The 18,326-nt window shown below is 35.3% G+C and overlaps 4 protein-coding genes and 1 long non-coding RNA gene across 5 annotated transcripts in view; 3 read left to right on the top strand and 2 right to left on the bottom strand.

The window, feature by feature from the left end:
* The first annotated feature begins 463 nt into the window (after positions 1-463).
* Positions 464-1,381, top strand: LOC112045121 (small integral membrane protein 12). Its single transcript, XM_024081202.2, has 3 exons — positions 464-622; positions 711-840; positions 1,241-1,381. The coding sequence occupies exons 2-3, from the start codon at positions 711-713 to the stop codon at positions 1,366-1,368; spliced, it is 258 nt and encodes an 85-aa protein (XP_023936970.1). The 5' UTR covers positions 464-622; the 3' UTR covers positions 1,369-1,381.
* A 1,798-nt stretch (positions 1,382-3,179) lies between these two features.
* Positions 3,180-4,504, top strand: LOC112045106 (zinc finger protein draculin-like). The gene has a single exon (XM_024081184.2). The coding sequence runs from the start codon at positions 3,442-3,444 to the stop codon at positions 4,435-4,437; it is 996 nt and encodes a 331-aa protein (XP_023936952.1). The 5' UTR covers positions 3,180-3,441; the 3' UTR covers positions 4,438-4,504.
* Positions 4,505-4,781: 277 nt separating this feature from the next.
* On the bottom strand, positions 4,782-7,442 carry LOC112045123 (uncharacterized). Its single transcript, XM_024081204.2, has 3 exons — positions 7,288-7,442; positions 5,962-6,183; positions 4,782-4,979 (listed from the first exon to the last, which is right to left on the bottom strand). Exons 2-3 carry the CDS (start codon positions 6,172-6,174, stop codon positions 4,878-4,880), a joined length of 315 nt encoding a protein of 104 aa, XP_023936972.1. The 5' UTR covers positions 6,175-6,183; positions 7,288-7,442; the 3' UTR covers positions 4,782-4,877.
* A 2,098-nt stretch (positions 7,443-9,540) lies between these two features.
* Positions 9,541-11,137, bottom strand: LOC128198330 (uncharacterized). The gene is made up of 2 exons (XR_008251055.1): positions 10,673-11,137; positions 9,541-9,947 (listed from the first exon to the last, which is right to left on the bottom strand). It is a non-coding gene; the product is annotated as an uncharacterized LOC128198330 (long non-coding RNA).
* A 1,840-nt stretch (positions 11,138-12,977) lies between these two features.
* Positions 12,978-18,326, top strand: part of LOC112045109 (serine/threonine-protein kinase BRSK2) — a 54,061-nt gene continuing 48,712 nt past the window's right edge. The window contains exons 1-2 of the mRNA XM_024081187.2: positions 12,978-13,256; positions 17,033-17,350. Coding sequence (XP_023936955.1) covers positions 17,266-17,350 — 85 coding nt within the window. The 5' untranslated portion in view covers positions 12,978-13,256; positions 17,033-17,265. The remainder of the gene's footprint in view (positions 13,257-17,032; positions 17,351-18,326) is intronic.

The raw sequence follows: 18,326 nt of genomic DNA, 5'->3' as shown, positions 1-18,326 counted from the left end.
ATTACTCATTAAATAAATTAATATTTTTGTGTTTATGATACAGATGACATTTATTGTCAAAATTATTAAAATTAAGGAATTAAATGTATTTTCATTATATTTTATCTCACAAAGTTAATTTTATTCATAAAATGTTGAGCACTTTTCTGACATTAAAACTCTTTGCCAAGATTTTAAAAAGTACCTTTCGTTTTTTAGACGGATGATAAAGGTTTTATATAATATCCTGTAATACACACAACTATATATTGAAATCGTAACACAGACGTGTAATTTTTACACACTGTAACAATTATTCGATAGACGCAGCATGTGTAAACATGTTAGATCGAGATCATATACTTTTGAAAGAGGGGTAATGTCCAGCAAGGCAGGTCCTACGGTAATTAGTCTCAGGCGCATGAATGGATGAGTCACAGAGCAGGTACAAAGACGTTAATGTCATTTGTCAAATGTCATTGTCATTGTCAACTTTCAAGATTTTTAATTTGTAAATGTGAATGAGAATTTTATTATTTATTCCAAATAAGAAAATTTAATGTTTAAGTTACACTGTATGTGTAAAAATAATTGAAATTTAAACATTATATAACGTAATTTAAAATAAATATTCTTTTCCAAGGTACATTCCTTAACACTAACGACATTAAATATTTCTATTTCAGTTTCATATTTTGTTGTATTATATAGCATTAACTGAAATATTCTAGATGTGGCCGATAATATTGCAGTTTTTGCGGTCGAACGTGGCCTATGTGACTCTACCGGTAGCGGCGGTTGTTGGAATCGTAGGATACAATTTAGAAAGCCTTTTATCTGACCGTTATACACCCTACAACAGTAAGTATTTATATTTAAACTTCTAGTCCATTCTAAAGTTGTAAACTGCCCAAATATAACTCTACTAATATTTGTGTACACTGCACAACTATACATATGCCTCGTGTTCAGAGCAGTCTTTAAGTTTGGCGCATCGCATACTATAAACATCTTCACTGTATCATATGAAAATAGGGTTGATAATTATCAACATTTATTTAAGAAGTAAACAAACCACCAAAATAAAAGATTAGAAATCAATACCTAAATTATGATATCAAAAATTTTCATGAAGAAAAAAAATTAAACTTAATTTTTTTTTCTATCAGACTTCTCTGGATATTATATTGAATAAAATGTTCATATGGTCTCCATCAATTAAACTATTTTTCTAAGCTGAATCAATAAATTTATTTTGCAGAACCAGTACAAGATCAGAGATTTGAGAGAATACAAGATGATTTACTGAAAGATCCGACAAATGTAGAAAAACTTAAATACAAAGAGAATGTTTTAGGAAAAAATGTACCTCCATCTTTACAAAAATAGGCTATTTATTAATTATTATCAGTTAAGTAGATTGCATGAAATAAAGAAATTTCAAATAATTAAATTAAATGATTTCTAAAGCTATTTTTCTACAACAGATGTTTATGTGTTAGTTGTAAATATATATTTCAATTAGCTTGTTGTTGTTATTAAGTAGATATTATGTTTTAAATAGTCAAAAAAAATTGATGATACAAACTTGAGCACTTAGTGAAAATGTTCAGTGGTATAATAAATAGTATGAATATATTTTTAATTTAAAAAAGATTTTTCCCAAATTATTTTCTGTAAACATTATATTTGCAGTACTATTTCTTGTTTAGTAGATAGTTTTTTTTTATACATAGCAATCCTACTGTTTCCATCTTTTTAAAATCTATTCAGGAAAAAGACTCCTAAATATTTGGACCAAAGGGATGGTCTGTTTGGTATGTTACCATTGAGGAGAGTAATAAATTAGGAATTTTATTATTATCCCAGAGGCACCTGGTAGCATCTGGGTGCAATCATCAAGCTTGCGCCCTCTAGTACCTAAGTGTAGCAACTAATTCCTTTGTAGTTGCCTATTTTTAAAAGTAAATTTCAAAAATTTTAGGTGGGTACACTAGGTCTCCAAGTAAATTTTTGGAACTGTGATAGTTTTAATTTGGGAATATAGATGTAAGTTATGTAACACCCACTGTAATTACACGGATAAAATTAACTTTATGGATGTAAAGTTTAACAAAACAAAAATAAATGAACACAACTTTTAAAAAAAGTTTAATCAAAAACAAAATAGTGGTGCTCTTTACCTACAGTCCAAGGAGTGCACGCACAAGTGTGACGCACCTATTCAACCTCTATAGACGCACCCCTTGCACTGTAGGTAAAGACGCATCTGCCAATTCCCATCCCATCCTATTCCATTATCGCTACTTGCCATACAAACTTTCAACTCCTATTTTACCCCCCTTCTCTTTTTATTTTAGGGATATAAAGTAGCTCTCCTCCAAGAACCCATTTATCATACTACCAAAATTCATTTTGATTGGTTGTTTAGCCGTGAAAAGGTAACAGACGGACAGACTTTTTGTATATTTATATTATTAGTATAGATTATTTTAATATAGATAACTGTAAGGCCTAGTTCGGTTCGGACTACTTTAGTATTTTAGTCGAGTACAAACAATTTTTGGATTTACCGCCCAAAAATGGATAATGTTACTAGCACAGAATAATAGATACTATGTATGGTCTCCTGAGTAAATATGTTCCTTGTGTATGGTTCAGTCATAGATTTACAATTCGGTCAGTCGATTAGCCGTGAAAAGGTAACAGACAGACAGACAGACTTACTTTAGCATTTTTATTATTAGTGTAGATTAGTTTAATAGAGATAAGTATAGATCAAAGAGTAGGTACCAGTTATCTGACATAACGGGAATTACAGTTGTGACTTGGGAGAGAATGATTAAAATTCGAAAGAATTAATGTAAAATCGTAGTTTTGTTTAATCGAAAATAGTTATTTATTTCCGCCAGGGTACAATGACTGATCTTTTACAATATTTTGGACCATCTCCATTATTTTTATAATACTAACTTAGTTGTTATTAAAACATTTTCTTGTATCACGAGAAGTATCACAGGTAGAGTAAAAAATGTATCTATGTTAAATACTATGGAGGTGGAAAGTTCATGACTTCATGATAAAATATAAACGATTAACGATGTTAAAAAACGAATGATTTTTAGTTTTAGATTTTTATTTTTATTAATATTTTTTGCGCTGGCAACAAATTTGTTGTCAAAGTTAAAAAGTTATAGCCGCGCTGTCATTAGCTGTGGGCCAAAAAAAAAACCAACGCGTTCGCTTCTCTTTTGGAATTTATGTTACTGTAACAAGGCTCGCTTTTGTGTTTCACTCGGAAAAACTTTAAGATTTCGGATACAATTATGTCAACAATGCGTTAATTGCTATAATAATAACAATAATTGTGTGATCAATGTTATTTTATGGAGAGAATAGGCTTTTTTACGGATCAATATCCCGCCCTCAGAAATGTCTCCGTAGGGGCTAGCGTCACTGCAAATGGAGACAACAAAGTCTGGCGCAGGAATTACAGACCACTGGATTAAAAGTATGATGGAGCCGGCCGGCAGCGACAAACAAGTACAGATCGACAATAGATCATCGGTGAAACGCGAGAAGATGGCAGAAGCGTACAACGGGCAAGACAACAACATCAGCTACGAGATGAAGCAGCCAGAGGGCAGGTACCGTTGCGACGTGTGCGACCTGGCGTTCGAGGGCATGGAGTATCTGATGTTGCACAAAAAGTTCCACGGAAACGACAAAGACGCCATGGCCGTGGAGCCCGATCCCCCGGCGGCGAAAGAGGGCCCGAAAAAACGCCGCAAGTTCAAATGCGACCAATGCGACGTGAAAGTCAACTCCCAGTACCACCTAGACATCCATCGCAGCAAGCACGAAGGTAACGCTTCCAAAAAGTTTATATGTCAAGTATGCGACCGCAGTTTCGTCGCTGCACAGTTCCTAAAAAGCCATATGCAGTCTCATTCTTCCACGAGCACTATCAACTGTGAGATTTGTAACAAGAATTTCACAGGGCAAGCGTACTTGAAACTTCACATGCAGCTACACAATGACATAAAGAAGTTCAAATGTTCCAAGTGTGACGAGATGTTCCCAACCAAGAACTGTTTGAAGATTCACATGAAGAAACATACGAAAGTCAAAAATTTCAAATGTGACTGCTGTCACAAGTTGTTTGTCTCCAAAATTACTATGGAGAAGCATCGCCAGAGCCACGAAGGGCAGCCAATGGACTGTCACGTCAAATGTACTCAATGTGACCGGACTATGCACTCTTCATTGGTCCGGACTCACATTGCCCGAGCTCACCCTTCGACCATAGATGATGACGTCAAGAGACCCCACAAATGTATGACGTGTGGCAAAAGTTTTATCGTTAAGATCAATCTCAATCTTCACATCAGAGTGTGTCATCCGGACCTTGCTGAGCCTGAGGACGAGGACGATGATGTCATGACGGACAATTCTTAGTTTTAGTTTTAGCTATATATCATGTATTACTATTAATAAATAATTATACTTTTTTATGCTAACATTATTTTGTGTATTTATTTTGACTAAATTCTCTATTAGTATAGTACTTATGAGTCATACTTCTAGTTTGCTATGAAGGTGCAACACTAATACTTGTGAGATTTATGTTTCTGTTCACTATAATTATTATAATATGCCCAAAACTTCAAGACCGCTCTGATTGTGACACACTAAACTGCAGCTGTTGTAACTAACATAGCCTCATGTTTGGAGCAGACTTTAGTTTGGCTTAGTCTATTGAATTTCATGCAGATGGAAGTCGTGGACTTTGTCTAGTTGCAAATAAAATATCTCACTGGATTATCATTATGATAATTTAATGAATAAATATAAAAACATAAGTAAATTGTCAAGTCATTTTCATGTTACAATTAATGTTATGCTTCTGCAGGTATTTCAGCAGCCCCATTCAAATTACTTTCTTTGGTTTCTTCTGCTTGGTTGGTGCCTTCTGGTACTTGGTTGTTCTCTACTCCTTGCTGTAACAGAAATCGTATCACTGTCAGCCTATTATAACAAACCATTTAGGGCTACCCTGAGGTATGGGTATGAGAAATGGAGCTCAGATCCACCACCCTGCTTCAGTGTGGGTTGGCAGACTTAAGTAGTAATGTTTTGTACTAACTATCACTATCAGATATTAATGTTAACGACCAGGACTACAGAACATAAAGCGCTAGCTGGGACCAATGGCCTGTTTGCTCTCCAAGGCATGGTATAACTCAACCAACTTCTTAAGTCCAGGCTTTCTTGGAAGATTGGAAAGCTCATTATTTCGTAATAGGACTTGAAATCAGGATCTCACTATCCGAATTAGTGACCACTGGACTAACGAGGTGCGCTCGTCATATCCGCCATGTTGAATTTATAATGACGTCATTGGACATGATACACGAAATGAGAACGAAAACGTCAACCTCTGGCACAGTTGTTACTGCTGTGGTGACAGAGATTTAAGGTTTGATTTCAAGTCAGTTTTGGATTTTATATTTTCTGAATTAGCTCTGGTTGGGTCTATTGTTAGGCATCGGCCTTGGCTAATTATAAAAGACATACTGCCAAGCGATTTAGCATTCCGGTTCGATGTCACGTAGAAACCGTCAGAGGTATGGGCAGAATAAAAGTAAAAAGTATTGTTTGTTGAAAAAACCTACCTCTTCCAAGTAACTCCGGTCCTATCTTCGTATGCATTATGTGATATCGCAGTTAACTTGTAATTAAAATAAAAGCAAGGTAGAAAGTATGAAAGGGATTTAACTAAAAATATGACCCTACGGGCAAAGACGTACCTACCGCCAAGCGATTTAGCGTTCCGGTACGATGTCGTGTAGAAACTGGAAATATTTGTCATCCTACTCCTATCAAGTTAGCCCGCTTCCATCTTAGATTGCATTATCACTTACCAATACCATCAGGTGAGATTGTTGTAAAGGGTTAACTTGTAAAGAATAAAAAAACTACCGTCTTTTTCATATCTTCTTCTTTCTTCTTCTGCAGCTCCATACTAACTTCTCTAATTAGTAGAATCTCCTCGATTATTTTCGGAGTCATGGGTTCAAACACCTTGATAGGTTCCACATCATCCATATGGATTGTGTCCTGGAATACCTTGTAACGGTCCATCAATATGTCATAGCGCTCTTTGGTGATTGGTATGTAGTGGTTGTAAGGCATTTTGAATTCCTGAAAAGAATATGAAATTACAATTGATGCCTAAGCTAAATGATTGATGGTTTAGAAGCGGATACTAAATCTAATGCCAACGTGCATAGTATTGTGAACGGGGAAAGCATTGTTTTAAGAGTATAATCGTAACTATGCCACGGCCTCCGTAACGTGAATCTTTAAGACTAATTGGACAATCCCTTTATTTTAGTCATAGTCATATTTTTAAAAGATGCAGCATAGATGCAAATATTCTTTAGAAACATGTAAAAAACTACCGGACCCAGTCAAGCTTCGTTATGACTTATGTGCACTTCTTCCCTATCCTTACCCTACCCTACTCCTACCCCTACTCTATCTCTAAGGTTTAGGGGATTGAAAAATAGATGTTGGCCGATTCTCAGACCTACTGAATAATCGTTCAAGCCGTTACGGAGGAGTATGGGAACAAACATTGTGACACGAGAATTTTATATATAAGATTACAACGTTGTTTAAACGTTCCTCTCAACGCTGATGCAGCGATGAAATAAAGTTGAGTCGAGGATGTAAACTGTTCTTGGTGTTACTTACAGTTATTAAAGTATGTATTTTGAATATTTTATTCCACTTACCTTACTTTGTTTAGGTAAGTAAGTATGTCGACTAAATATAACAACCTCTTTGTTACCGTTTGTGCGTTAGTTTGCAACATAGCCCTGAGTTCGATTCCCAGCTGTGGTCAATTTAGGATTTCAGTCTTATAGTCTGTTAGTAGTCTAGTTACTATCCTCATCATCATCATCATCATTATCAGTCTATGTCCAGCAGTGGACGTCTATCCACTGCTGGACAGACATCCACATAGGCCTCTTGTATAGACTTCCAGCATCCAGCGGCTCCCTGCAACGCGCTTGATGTCCTCGGTCCATCTATAGCTTGGCAAGTTCGTTGATGACACTCCCGTGATATGCGGGCGACGGAGGGAAAGGACTGCGTGGGTATGAAGTCGTACGCGCGGGGCCGTTACACCCCTCCCGGCCCGCGCGAACCATCGGGAGTGTTACGAACGAATTTACAAATCTATAGAAGGGGGTCAAAATAGTCCTTATCGTTTCAACAATTATAAAAATATGAACTTACCCAAAAATTGCTTATCAAAAGATCTTAGTATAAGTTTTAAGTCTTTAATTTATGAATTGTTGTTATAACTCTGATTTTTAAACATAAATGTGTACCTTTGCCCAGCGAGTGTACCTACTTATGATAAAAATAAAACTGAGCGTGTTGATACACCAACTATTCAAATTTTTCATGACTTTTCATTGTATGATGAAGTTGTAAACCTTTGGCAACGGATTTCAGTATTTACAAGCGATTTTTTAAATTAATTTGAATCTTTATAGAAAATGCCATTGTAAGATACAATTGTAATTAGATTAAAAGTAAACAATGCGTGTAAATAAATATAAAATAATATCAAGGTGGGATATTTATGTCCGTAATTCACCTACCTTCGGATAGGTTCGAACCTATCCACCACGCTAGACTGGTCTAAGATTCATCTTCATCTCTGTATATTCAATGAAAAAATAAAAATATATACATAGGTAAATGTACCTACGTATATATTCTTCCTATTTACCACAACTACAAATCTGTGTTTAGACTCTACCAACTCTACCAAGATCTAACAAAATTTTAAACAATCGTTTCCGATACTAGTTACTGGTTAGGTTAGACTTAACATGACAATTAAAATATCAGTGGTGAAAAGCAAAATTATGTGTTACGCTATTGCATAGCTTTTATCGCGAAAGAAAACTAGACCAAAGGTTCCCCGTCGCTGAGGTCATTAGGTAACAAGTAAACAAAGTGTTGTATATTAATCAACCAATTTCAATGCAGCTCCTAAGCAATTGAATCAAATTTAAAATTTAAATTTTTATAAAATTTCCACTCTGTGTTAACCGATTACCAGGGTTGTAGGTATACAAGACGTAGCAGAATTAGGTATTAAATAGTTTTGAAAATCTTTAAGTAACTAGCTGACGCCGCGCGGTTTCACCCGCGTGATTCCCGTTCTAGTATGAATACGGGGATAATATATAGGCTATAATAGCCTTCCTCCATAAATGGGATATCTAACACGGAAAGAATTTTTCAAATCGGACCAGTAGTTCCTGCGGTTAGCACGTTCAAACAAACAAACTCTTCAGTTTAATATTAGTATAGATATTTAACCCTGGAATTCATAGTCGTGAAGTGAACAATCCCCCACAAACCAATATTCAGTATTCACCCAGGGGCTGACTATTGAATCATCCTTCATTGCATTTCATAAACAAACTACTGGAGAGCCCCTAGGTGACTGGAGTTTCAAGCAAATGTTGTCTATGATTTTACATTAGATCTTTGAAAATTCTGTGACACAACCACAGAGAGACGTATTTTGTTAATTCTTTGACATTTTACAAAATAATTGAGTTTCTAATATTTTCATTTACTTTTTGTTTTTATTTATCATAGTAAAATTTAATTCGTTCACGTGTACAATAGATCAATTTTATCAAAAAGTTTCTTTCTCACAAGAAGGAGTTGTTAGAAAAATATTGAAGTTATGTGGACGAACATGATCATATACAAAATTATCAGCCGATGGACGTCCACTGCTGGACATAGCCGTCTTGCATGGACTTTCAAACACAACGGTCTCGAGCCGCCAGCGTCCAGCGGCTCCCTGCAACCCGCTTGATGCCCTCGGTCCACCTAGTGGGGGTCGACCAACACTGCGATTTCATCGGCTCTTCGAACTATGTGGCCTGCCCATTGCCACTTCAGCTTCACGACTCGCTGTGCTACCTATGTCAGTGACTTTAGTTTGTCTGCGGATTTCCTCATTTGTGATACGATCACGCAGAGAAATCCCAAGCATACTATTTACTATATAAGTAGTTTGATATTTCATACTTTTGTAATGTGGAATCCTACTTGAAATAAAAAAATTATTGTAAGAGGGAATTTGTTTATTTTACTCAAAACCACCTATAATTACCTGAAATAATTACAAGTAGGTACTATTATGCTGTATTTTCTTACAATTTATAGTAAGTGCAGTAAATAAATATAAGTGTAGCTTATCCTTAGGAATAGTGGTAAAATTGCATTTCACAAAGCTTTAGATCACATAATATTATATATTTAGGAGGTAGACTTGGCCCGGTAATGGGCTGATAATAATGAACCACACAGTACTTATTGCAATTCTAAAATCAAACCTATATCCTTTTGATACAAAGATTAATTAATAACAACAATAAATACATAATTTACATATAACTTATTGTTATTATTGTATATTTTTATAGGGCCAGACTTAAATGAAAAATGCAGAAGTAAACATTTAATAATTATCTTTATTAAAGATGTGAATCAATAACTTTTTATTTTCCATCATTCATTCAATTAAGATTTGTATATATTTTTTATTGTTATGGACCTTCAAGAGTGAGTGACCACCTTACAATACACTGCACTCACTCCTACTACTTCGATATTAAATGCTGCTGACTTTTCAAGGTATGAGGGTCTTCCAATTACTGAGATTTTCAAGAACCAAAGTATTCTCAGTATTCTTGGTAAAACAGTATTCTCAGAGCTCATCACTGCTATTCCCTGCCATGATAGCCGGTTTCTTTAAATCTGTGTATAGGGTCCTTCGGGGTTGTTTATATGTATACCTATGTAACGACTTTTGGCATTTAAGTTATTTCATAGAATGCTTGATGGACTGCACCTACAGTCTGAAAATAAACATTATGTTAGTTACATTTATGTAGGTTATATATTTCCTAAATCAAAACTAGATAGGTATACCTAACATTTATATAGGTTTGATTACAAACAAACAAACTAATTAAATTCTTCATCATGAGTATGTTAAGCATGAGTCTCCTCTCAGAATGAGAGGGATAAGGTCCACCACGGTGGCCCAATGTGAATTGGCAGACTTCACACATGTAGAGACAACGTTTTTCCTTCACCGTATGAGACATGTAATATACATTTAAATTCATAAAATGCACATAACTGAAATGATTTGGAGGTGCATGTTTCAGACAACAAAAATTTGTTTGTTTGTAAACAGGAAAAAATTGTTTGTTTGTTTTGAATAGGATCTGTAACTACTAAACTGATTTGAAAGATTCTATCACTGTTGGGAACCTACACCATCATAATAAAAGGCAGAGGTCATACCCACTGGGCTAATTGGTTTTATATCTACTCCTAACTTATCTTTACTAATAATAGAAACAGGAAAGATTTGTTTGTTTGTATGTTTTGAATAGGCTCTGGAACTACTGAACCAATTTAAAAAATTCTTTCACTGTTGGGAAGCTACACTATCCCCGAGCTCTATAGGCTATATTTTATCCCCATATTCTTACGGAAATGGGAACCACACAGGGTGAAACCGCGCAGCGTCTTCATGAACAAAAACTTATTGATAATGAACAAAGGTACGTACCTGATAACATCCCGTTATAGAATCGAAGTGCTGCTAGAATGTATAATACTAGCGGTATTGGTATTCCTCTCTTGGTCTTCTGTGTTCATTCTTCATCAAACAGAGGCATATTATGCCTAATATGAGAATCTTTCGTACATTCCATATCGCCATAGTATTATACTGGGTTTACGCAATTGCGAATATATATCTTGGGCACTGATATAACTCGCTGTTTATAACTTCACTTATAACGATCCGAACGTCCACTTTCTAATAAATAAATCACGAATAACAACAAAAAAAAATGCCAGGGGATGGTTTGGCTGACAAATATCGGTAATTCAGCAGTCAGCCGCCAGCTCCTGTCAAATGAGGGGTTTCTTTTGTCTATGAAACGCGTAGGGGTTGAATTCGACACATAGCGGCTGAATAATCCCCTTAGGGGCCCCCTACTACGACTATGAATTCCACCGTAAGTATCTGTCTATACTAATATTATAAAGAGGTAAAGTTTGTAAGTTTGTAACAATTTTTTGAAATGGGGTAATCTTCGGAACTACTGGACCGATTTTAAAAATTCTTTCACCAGTAGAATGCTACGTTATCGGGGAGTGCTATAGGCTATATTTTATATTTGTATCATATATAACTACTGAGATATCGCGGGTTTTCTCTTACAGGTCAGACCGAAAAACTTACTTTTTCGCATGCGCTGCCTCAACCATTGCGTATAACTGAAATAAATGTATGGAGGCTTTTTGAACCTTTAAAAGTTCTACAAAAAAGTCCGCGACACCATATATCTATCTTTTATATTTTAGCAGATATAGTACCTTTAGTACTTTAATAAATTATTTAAATTTTAAACTAAGGTTTACGTCATTATTTACACAACTAAACTTAAATCCTTATCAAAATAAATGATTTAATTATCACAAGGATATTATAGAGATAAGATTTGCCCTTTACAGTATGTTAATTAGTTATATAGTTTCGGAGATAATACAAAATTTCTGAAAGTCGCAGAAATGCCGCTATATGACGCCCCGCGGTTTCAATTACATGGTTCCCGTTCCCGTATGAATATGAGGACCAAACATAGCCTATGACACTCGCAAATAATGTAGCTTTCTATTGGTAAAAGAATTTTCCAAATCGGTTCAGTAGATCCAGAGATTACCCCCGACAACCACACAAACTTTACCTCTTTATAGTATTAGCATAGAAGTCGCTTGGGAAATTATAGTCTTTTGGTCATTGCACCACGCACAAAAGGCTGGACCATTTTTGCTGAGGGTAGGGATAGGATAGAGGTAGGGAAGGGGTAGGATAGAGGTAGGGTAGGGGTAATTTAGGGAAAGTGTAGGGTAGGGTAGGGTAGGGTACGGATAAGGTAGGGGTAGGGTAGGGTAGGGGCAAGGTAGAGGTAGGGGAAGGATATGGAACGTATAGGGTAGGGGAGGAGTAGGATAGGGGTAGGGTACGGGTAGGGTAGGGTTAGGGTAGGGATAAGGTAGGGGTAGGGAAGGGTTAGGGTTAGCGGTAGGGTCGGAGTAAGGTAGGGGTAGGGTAGGGGTAGATTAGGGGTAGGGTAGGATAGGGTATGGATAGGTTACGGGTAGGGTTAGGGTAGGGTAAGGTGGGGGAAGGAAGGGTAAGCATTAGCGGTAGGGTAGGAGTAAGGTAGGGGTAGGGTAGGGTAGGGTAGGGTTGGGTAGGTTTACGAGCAGGGTAAGGTAAAGGTAGAGAAGTTTACATCAATTTTTACGCGGACGAAGTCGCGGGCGTCCGCTAGTATAGTATAATATTAATCAATGTTCATAGTTACGTTTTCCTTCTGGATTAAATAAGATATTGGTTGGTACCTTTATGTATGTAGACGTCGATTAAACAGTACCTACCTACCTAGGTAGGTACATAGAAATCATCTAGGTCATATTTAGTATTTCCATCTATTCTAAAGTGTTTTCACTTATTAAAAACCCATTTACGTTTGTTATTAAAAGTGCTATATTGTGTTCTTTAAATAGGTTAACAGCTTAACATGTTAGTTCCATAGTTACTTCTACATGAATTCTTTTATACTTCTAACGTTAAAAGCAGGTTTACCGTAGGTAGGTATATCTATATATAAAATAATAAAATATTTTAAACAATATCAAAGGTTTGAAATATTTCTATAGAAATTAAATCGTAACAATTTTATATTATCAAAAATCTAAAAATGCACTCGGGTAATAGTACGACAGTGAAACGGAACGCAAAACCACCCCTCAAGGCTCAAAGGCTAATGACTCACACCCCCAGTCGGAAATAACCGAACTAACCCGACGGTAGACGAACCTCGCGCGTTCGAACGCACGAAAAACATTTTACAATCCCTCTACAATTATGTAATACGTAATTTTTTTTACAATAAATTATATAAAAAAATAATGAAGTGATGTTAAAATTTTCACGAGTGTTAAATAAATATGACAATTTCCAATAGCAAAGCACGCGCGATGTTAAGGCAATATTGATTTTCCGTGACGTGAAGGAACTGAATGCGGAATCCTGTGTTTTTATTATATGTAGTGAAATATTTAAGTGTTCCTCTAGAGTGAGTGGATTACTGCAGTGTTTTATTTAGTATTCAAAACGTTTAGTAATCACAAAAACTCAATTAAAATGAAAATAAAAAATAAATAAATACTTCAGTGCCTCTAACGAATCTAAAAATAAAATTCGTCAAATAAAAAAAAAACATAAAAAGTAGCACACCCCTGACACTGAAAAGGAAAAATTAAATCGTAGCATTTTAAATTTGGAATGTTTATTAAAACCGAATAGTTCAAAGACGGACGCCATGTTATACATAAATAAACATTTTATTAATTAGATGCAAAGATATACCTACTGTAATGTTATTTTTCAATGAATGTTTAATTTATTAGTTAAATTGAAAACAACTTGAAGCTGTATCGATCGTAGCGCGTTGTAGCATTGCTGTTATTAGCCTACGACGTTTGTCAAGATCGGATTTGTTTTTCTGCGATTTCCTTACATTTTCTTTGGTTTTTTACAATTTTTAATGGAAAATTGTTTGTAAAAACTGTACGTCTACAGTTTTTTTTAAAACCTTTACAATTTCCTTTATTTATTTATTAGTAATTTTTAATTAATTTAATTAATAGATTAAATATCTGCGTACTACAAATACGTTCGTACATTTTATATTAATGAATATGCCTTTATTATGATATTTTAAAGTCTAGAAACAGGATTAAGATGCAATTTTTGTAATTCAAATATTATTATTTAAGGGTTAGGTTCATTTCTATTTAAAGATAATAAAAATAATATTAGGTTAATAAACCTAACCCTTAAATAATAATATAATAGAATATAACTAGAATAAGAAAACATCGTTTTACATACTTGCTGAGAACGTTTTTGTTTTCTTTTTTTGATAATTTAGGTAGAATTTTGTCAGTTTTGTTTAAAATACAATGAGTGTACCTATACCTAAATCAATTCATATTTAATAAATGAATTTTCACTAAACAATTTTAGGCAGAATCGAAATCGAAATAGGTATGTTTATTTTCAAAAATGTGACTAGTTACATAGGTATATTGCATAGATAAATGAGATTTTACAGTTACGTTATAATTTAACAATATCTACTATGGATAGAATACAATGGTAGGTTAGGTACTGGATGTTTCTTGCCGTGATCTTCTATATGACACCTCGTACCTTCGCTGTCACAATATAATTAGGCGGTTTATTTAATCGATTTTCATGAAAATGAAATGAGACCAATCTGAAAGTATGCTCTTTCAAACAAATTTCAAAACTTCAAAAGAATTTTCAAAATTGGTTGAAAAATGACGAAGTTATGATTTAACAAACATTAAAATAATATACGCGTCGAATTGAGAACCCTTTTTTGAAGTTGGTTAAAAATAGATAGATATTCTTTAGTTCATGTTAAAATTTTCATGAATATAACTAGAAAAATCATTAAAATCAGCGGTTTTACTGTTAATATGTAATAGACAGACAAACAGACTAACGCATTACTTACCTGTATATACAAATTATAATATTATGTTAGTGCGTTCCTGATTAGAACAGTTTTAGCAGGTAATCAGACAGACAAACTGATACTACAACAAAATGATACTATAAGAATTTTGTTTCTCCTTACGCAAAATGGAATCTTAAACATATGCTATGCTCATTGATACTTTATAGTAGACTAGCTGATGCAACGCGGTTTCACCTGCATAGTTCCCATTCCCGTAAGGATACAGGGATAAAATATAGCCTATGACAGTCACAAATTTTTAAAATCGGTGTAGTAGATCCGGAGTTTACCCTCTACAATACCACAAACTTTCATATTCGGCTCTCTGCTGTGCTCGAGTCTCCTCTCAGAATGAAAGGGCTTAGACCAATAGTCCACCACGCTGGCCCAATGCGGATTGGCAGACTTCACACACGCAGGGAATGAAGAAAATTCTCTGGTATGCAGGTTTCCTCTCGATGTTTTTCGTTCACCGTTTGAGACACGTGAATTTTTTATTTCTTATTAAAATGCACACAACTGAAAAGTTGGAGGTGCATGCCCCGGACTGGATTCGAACCCACACCCTGAAAAATCAGAGGTAGAGGTCCTATCCACTGGGCTATCACGGCTCTAAGGGTTAAGGGGTAAGGACTAAGGTTACTATAGGAGATTCGAATTAGATCCATCTGTTTTAATAAATTACTAAATCTTCAAATAACGAATTTGCTAGCATTGAATCTGGAACAGAACAAATAAGTTAAACCATCAGCTCCGTTAATGATCATTATTCAAAGAGAAAATCCTGTGAAATAAGTATCTATTTAATAAAATAAACTACTCAAAATATATTTTTTGTAACGTACTTGATATATAACACTTTTCATCCATTAAAAAGATGGGTGACTATTATAAAATATTTCTGCAAAATTTCATTTTTCCGGTGAAAAACCGACGAATTCTTGCGGCAATGCTTCTCTTATTCACTAAGATACTGAAAAAACTAACTCGACAATGTTCAATTTTAAAATCTATGTACATGTTATAAAACAAAATCCTTCGCCGCGTCTGTCTGTCAATATGTTTGCAACATATTTGAAAACTACTGAAAAGTTTTCAGGCGATTTTATACCATACATATATACCAATAGATAGATAGGAAGGTTGAGGTATGGGTAGGTAAGAAAGATAATTCGTCAAAGTTTAAATTAGTTGAAATATGACATTCGATATGTTTACGAATTCTTCATGTTTCCACATGTGACAAACGTTGGTATTTCATTCTCTGCCCTTAGGAAAGTATTATTTGCAGCACCACAAAGAAATTAGTTAGAACTTTAAGTAGATATTATGATGCTTGTTTTTCTGTTTTCAGTTCATTACGCTTAAGCAGTTGAGTTTTTTGTTTTTATAATAATTTTTTTTAACTTTTTAGTTTCGTTAGGACAGATCTTTTATTTAAGTACAGACAATGTAATTCCTGACTTGAATACATTCTAGTTAGTAAATTTTACTTCGATGGTCCCAATTGGTACGCTTTTTGTTCATCATATAATACATATATTTTTGAAATGGTCTTTTTAAGACTTTTCATTTGATACCCATATTGTTAGGAAAAAGTAAAAAAAACTTACCCACCCCCTTTTTCCACTTACAGGCACCATTTTGAACACTACATTCATACGCTCGAAAAACATTACCCTCTTTCTTACGCAGTCGGGTAAAAACGCTGCCTAATCTCTGCCGATTCCTCTTTCCACGAGGGCATAGTCGCTGGCGTCTTCTAATCTTTTATTAAGTAGGAATTTTGTTTTACTGTTTTATAATACTTAACAGCATGTTCCGTAGATCTGTATCATAAAAACAATAATAATGTACATCGTAAAGATTAATAGGTATTCATAGAGTTCCAACAGTTATATAAGTCTAGCCATATTAACCCCGTCGCTGGGAGCCGATTTGAAGAGTAACTCGATGTTCTGGCAACGGTCCAAGCTTTTAACATAATTTTGTTGCCGATATAACGCTTTGGATGGATCACTTATGGGATTTTTTTCGCTAGATCTGAAACGTATTTGACCGAATTCGAAAAATTGTGGATTAAAAAATTCTACGTGCATTATTCATGTTTGTATCTTTTTCTTCTTTTATTCAGATGGACAATTAACCACGCTTTAGCGCTTTATCTATGTTCTACTAGAAATTAAAAAAAAAACAATGATACATTATTACATATTATTAATAATAATAAGCTTTGATGATTTGATTTTTAGTTTTAAGTTAAATATATTTCGTACTTTTTCAAAATCTTATTATTTTCAAAGGCACTGAAGTACTTATAACATACATACAATACAAAAATTTAAAATAAAATCATATCAAAAGCGATAAGCAAATTATGACCGTCCGTTTATATGGCACCTGACTGCGAAATTTATAGGAAGAAACATGAGTCTAAAAGAACTTTCAATATGACACGATGCACCGCCGCCAAGGATCGCACTTTTGACAGTGATAAGACGGTTCCGAGCCGGTCCTGTTACGGTCAGGCGTGAAAATGGAGGGGAGTAACACGGCCGCGGAGGCCCACCAATACGTCGGGCCCTTTAGATTGGAGAAGACACTCGGGAAAGGGCAGACAGGTAAGATAGATTAGATAGTTGTTCATATCTGTTTTCAGCAAAGTCAAAGGCTTTTGACCTGGTTAGATATGATGTACTTTGGTCTAAACTGGCTGACTCAGGCGTGATCAATATTTTCAAGTATTGGTATGAAAATTAGACTAACCAGGTCAAATGGAGTGCACTTTCTGATGAGTTTGGAATTGGAGTGCGACAGGGGCGATTGTCGTCTCCGTCGCTCTTTAATCTATATATCAACCAACTTATAAAAGAGCTCGGCAGTCGGCTGTTCAATAGAGGGGCAGTGTGTGAACAGCATTAGTTAGCAGACGACATGGTGTTGTGTCCATTAGTTAGGGCGCTCCGGAAGCTGCTGACAATTTGTGAGAGCTATGCGCAGAAGCATGGCCTACAGTATAATGTTAAAAAGTTTTGGGTGGGTTCGCGAACATTAGAAAATGTACCACCAGTAACACTGGGAGGAATCGAGCTTCAGAGGGTGTCGGAGTTCATATACCTCGGGCATATTATTACTGAGGATTTGAACGATGACCTTGACATGGAGAGGGAAAGATGAGCTATTACTGTCAGATGCAATATGTTGGCTCGCAGGTTCACACGTTGTACAGTAGACGTCAAAATAACATTGTTTAAGGCGTTCTGCCAGATGTTATACACTTGCAGCCTGTGGGTCAACTATATGCAGAAGACATACAAAGCACATCGAGTGCAATATAATAACGCCTTCAGGATGATGTTGGGGCTCCCGCGGTACTGTAGTGCATCAGCTATGTTTGCGTATGGAAGAACAGACAGCTTATTTACAGTCATACGCAAACGAATTACATCGCTGATGAGCAGGGTAAGGGGGAGCACCAACACCTTCCTGAGGGTGGTTATTGACAATTTCAACTGCCCCATATTGAGGCACTGTGTATACACACATATATGTGTACCCGGTGCATTAGTAAGGAGGGGCAAATATTTAGCTTTAGCA

Source organism: Bicyclus anynana, chromosome 8, assembly GCF_947172395.1.
Source record: "Bicyclus anynana chromosome 8, ilBicAnyn1.1, whole genome shotgun sequence".
Classification (NCBI taxonomy): Eukaryota; Metazoa; Arthropoda; class Insecta; order Lepidoptera; family Nymphalidae; genus Bicyclus; species Bicyclus anynana.
The sequence above is the reverse complement of the archived record's forward strand: the minus strand, read 5'-3'. Positions and strand labels throughout refer to the sequence as shown.

Coding starts and splice junctions, on each gene's coding strand:
- LOC112045123 (XM_024081204.2), bottom strand. CDS start 6,174: ATGCCTTACAACCACTACATACCAATCACCAAAGAGCGCTATGACATA. Junction 4,980..5,961: donor AAGAAGATATGAAAAAGACG/GTAGTTTTTTTA, acceptor TTTCTGTTACAG/CAAGGAGTAGAGAACAACCA.
- LOC112045121 (XM_024081202.2), top strand. CDS start 711: ATGTGGCCGATAATATTGCAGTTTTTGCGGTCGAACGTGGCCTATGTG. Junction 841..1,240: donor CCGTTATACACCCTACAACA/GTAAGTATTTAT, acceptor TTTATTTTGCAG/AACCAGTACAAGATCAGAGA.
- LOC112045106 (XM_024081184.2), top strand. CDS start 3,442: ATGGAGACAACAAAGTCTGGCGCAGGAATTACAGACCACTGGATTAAA.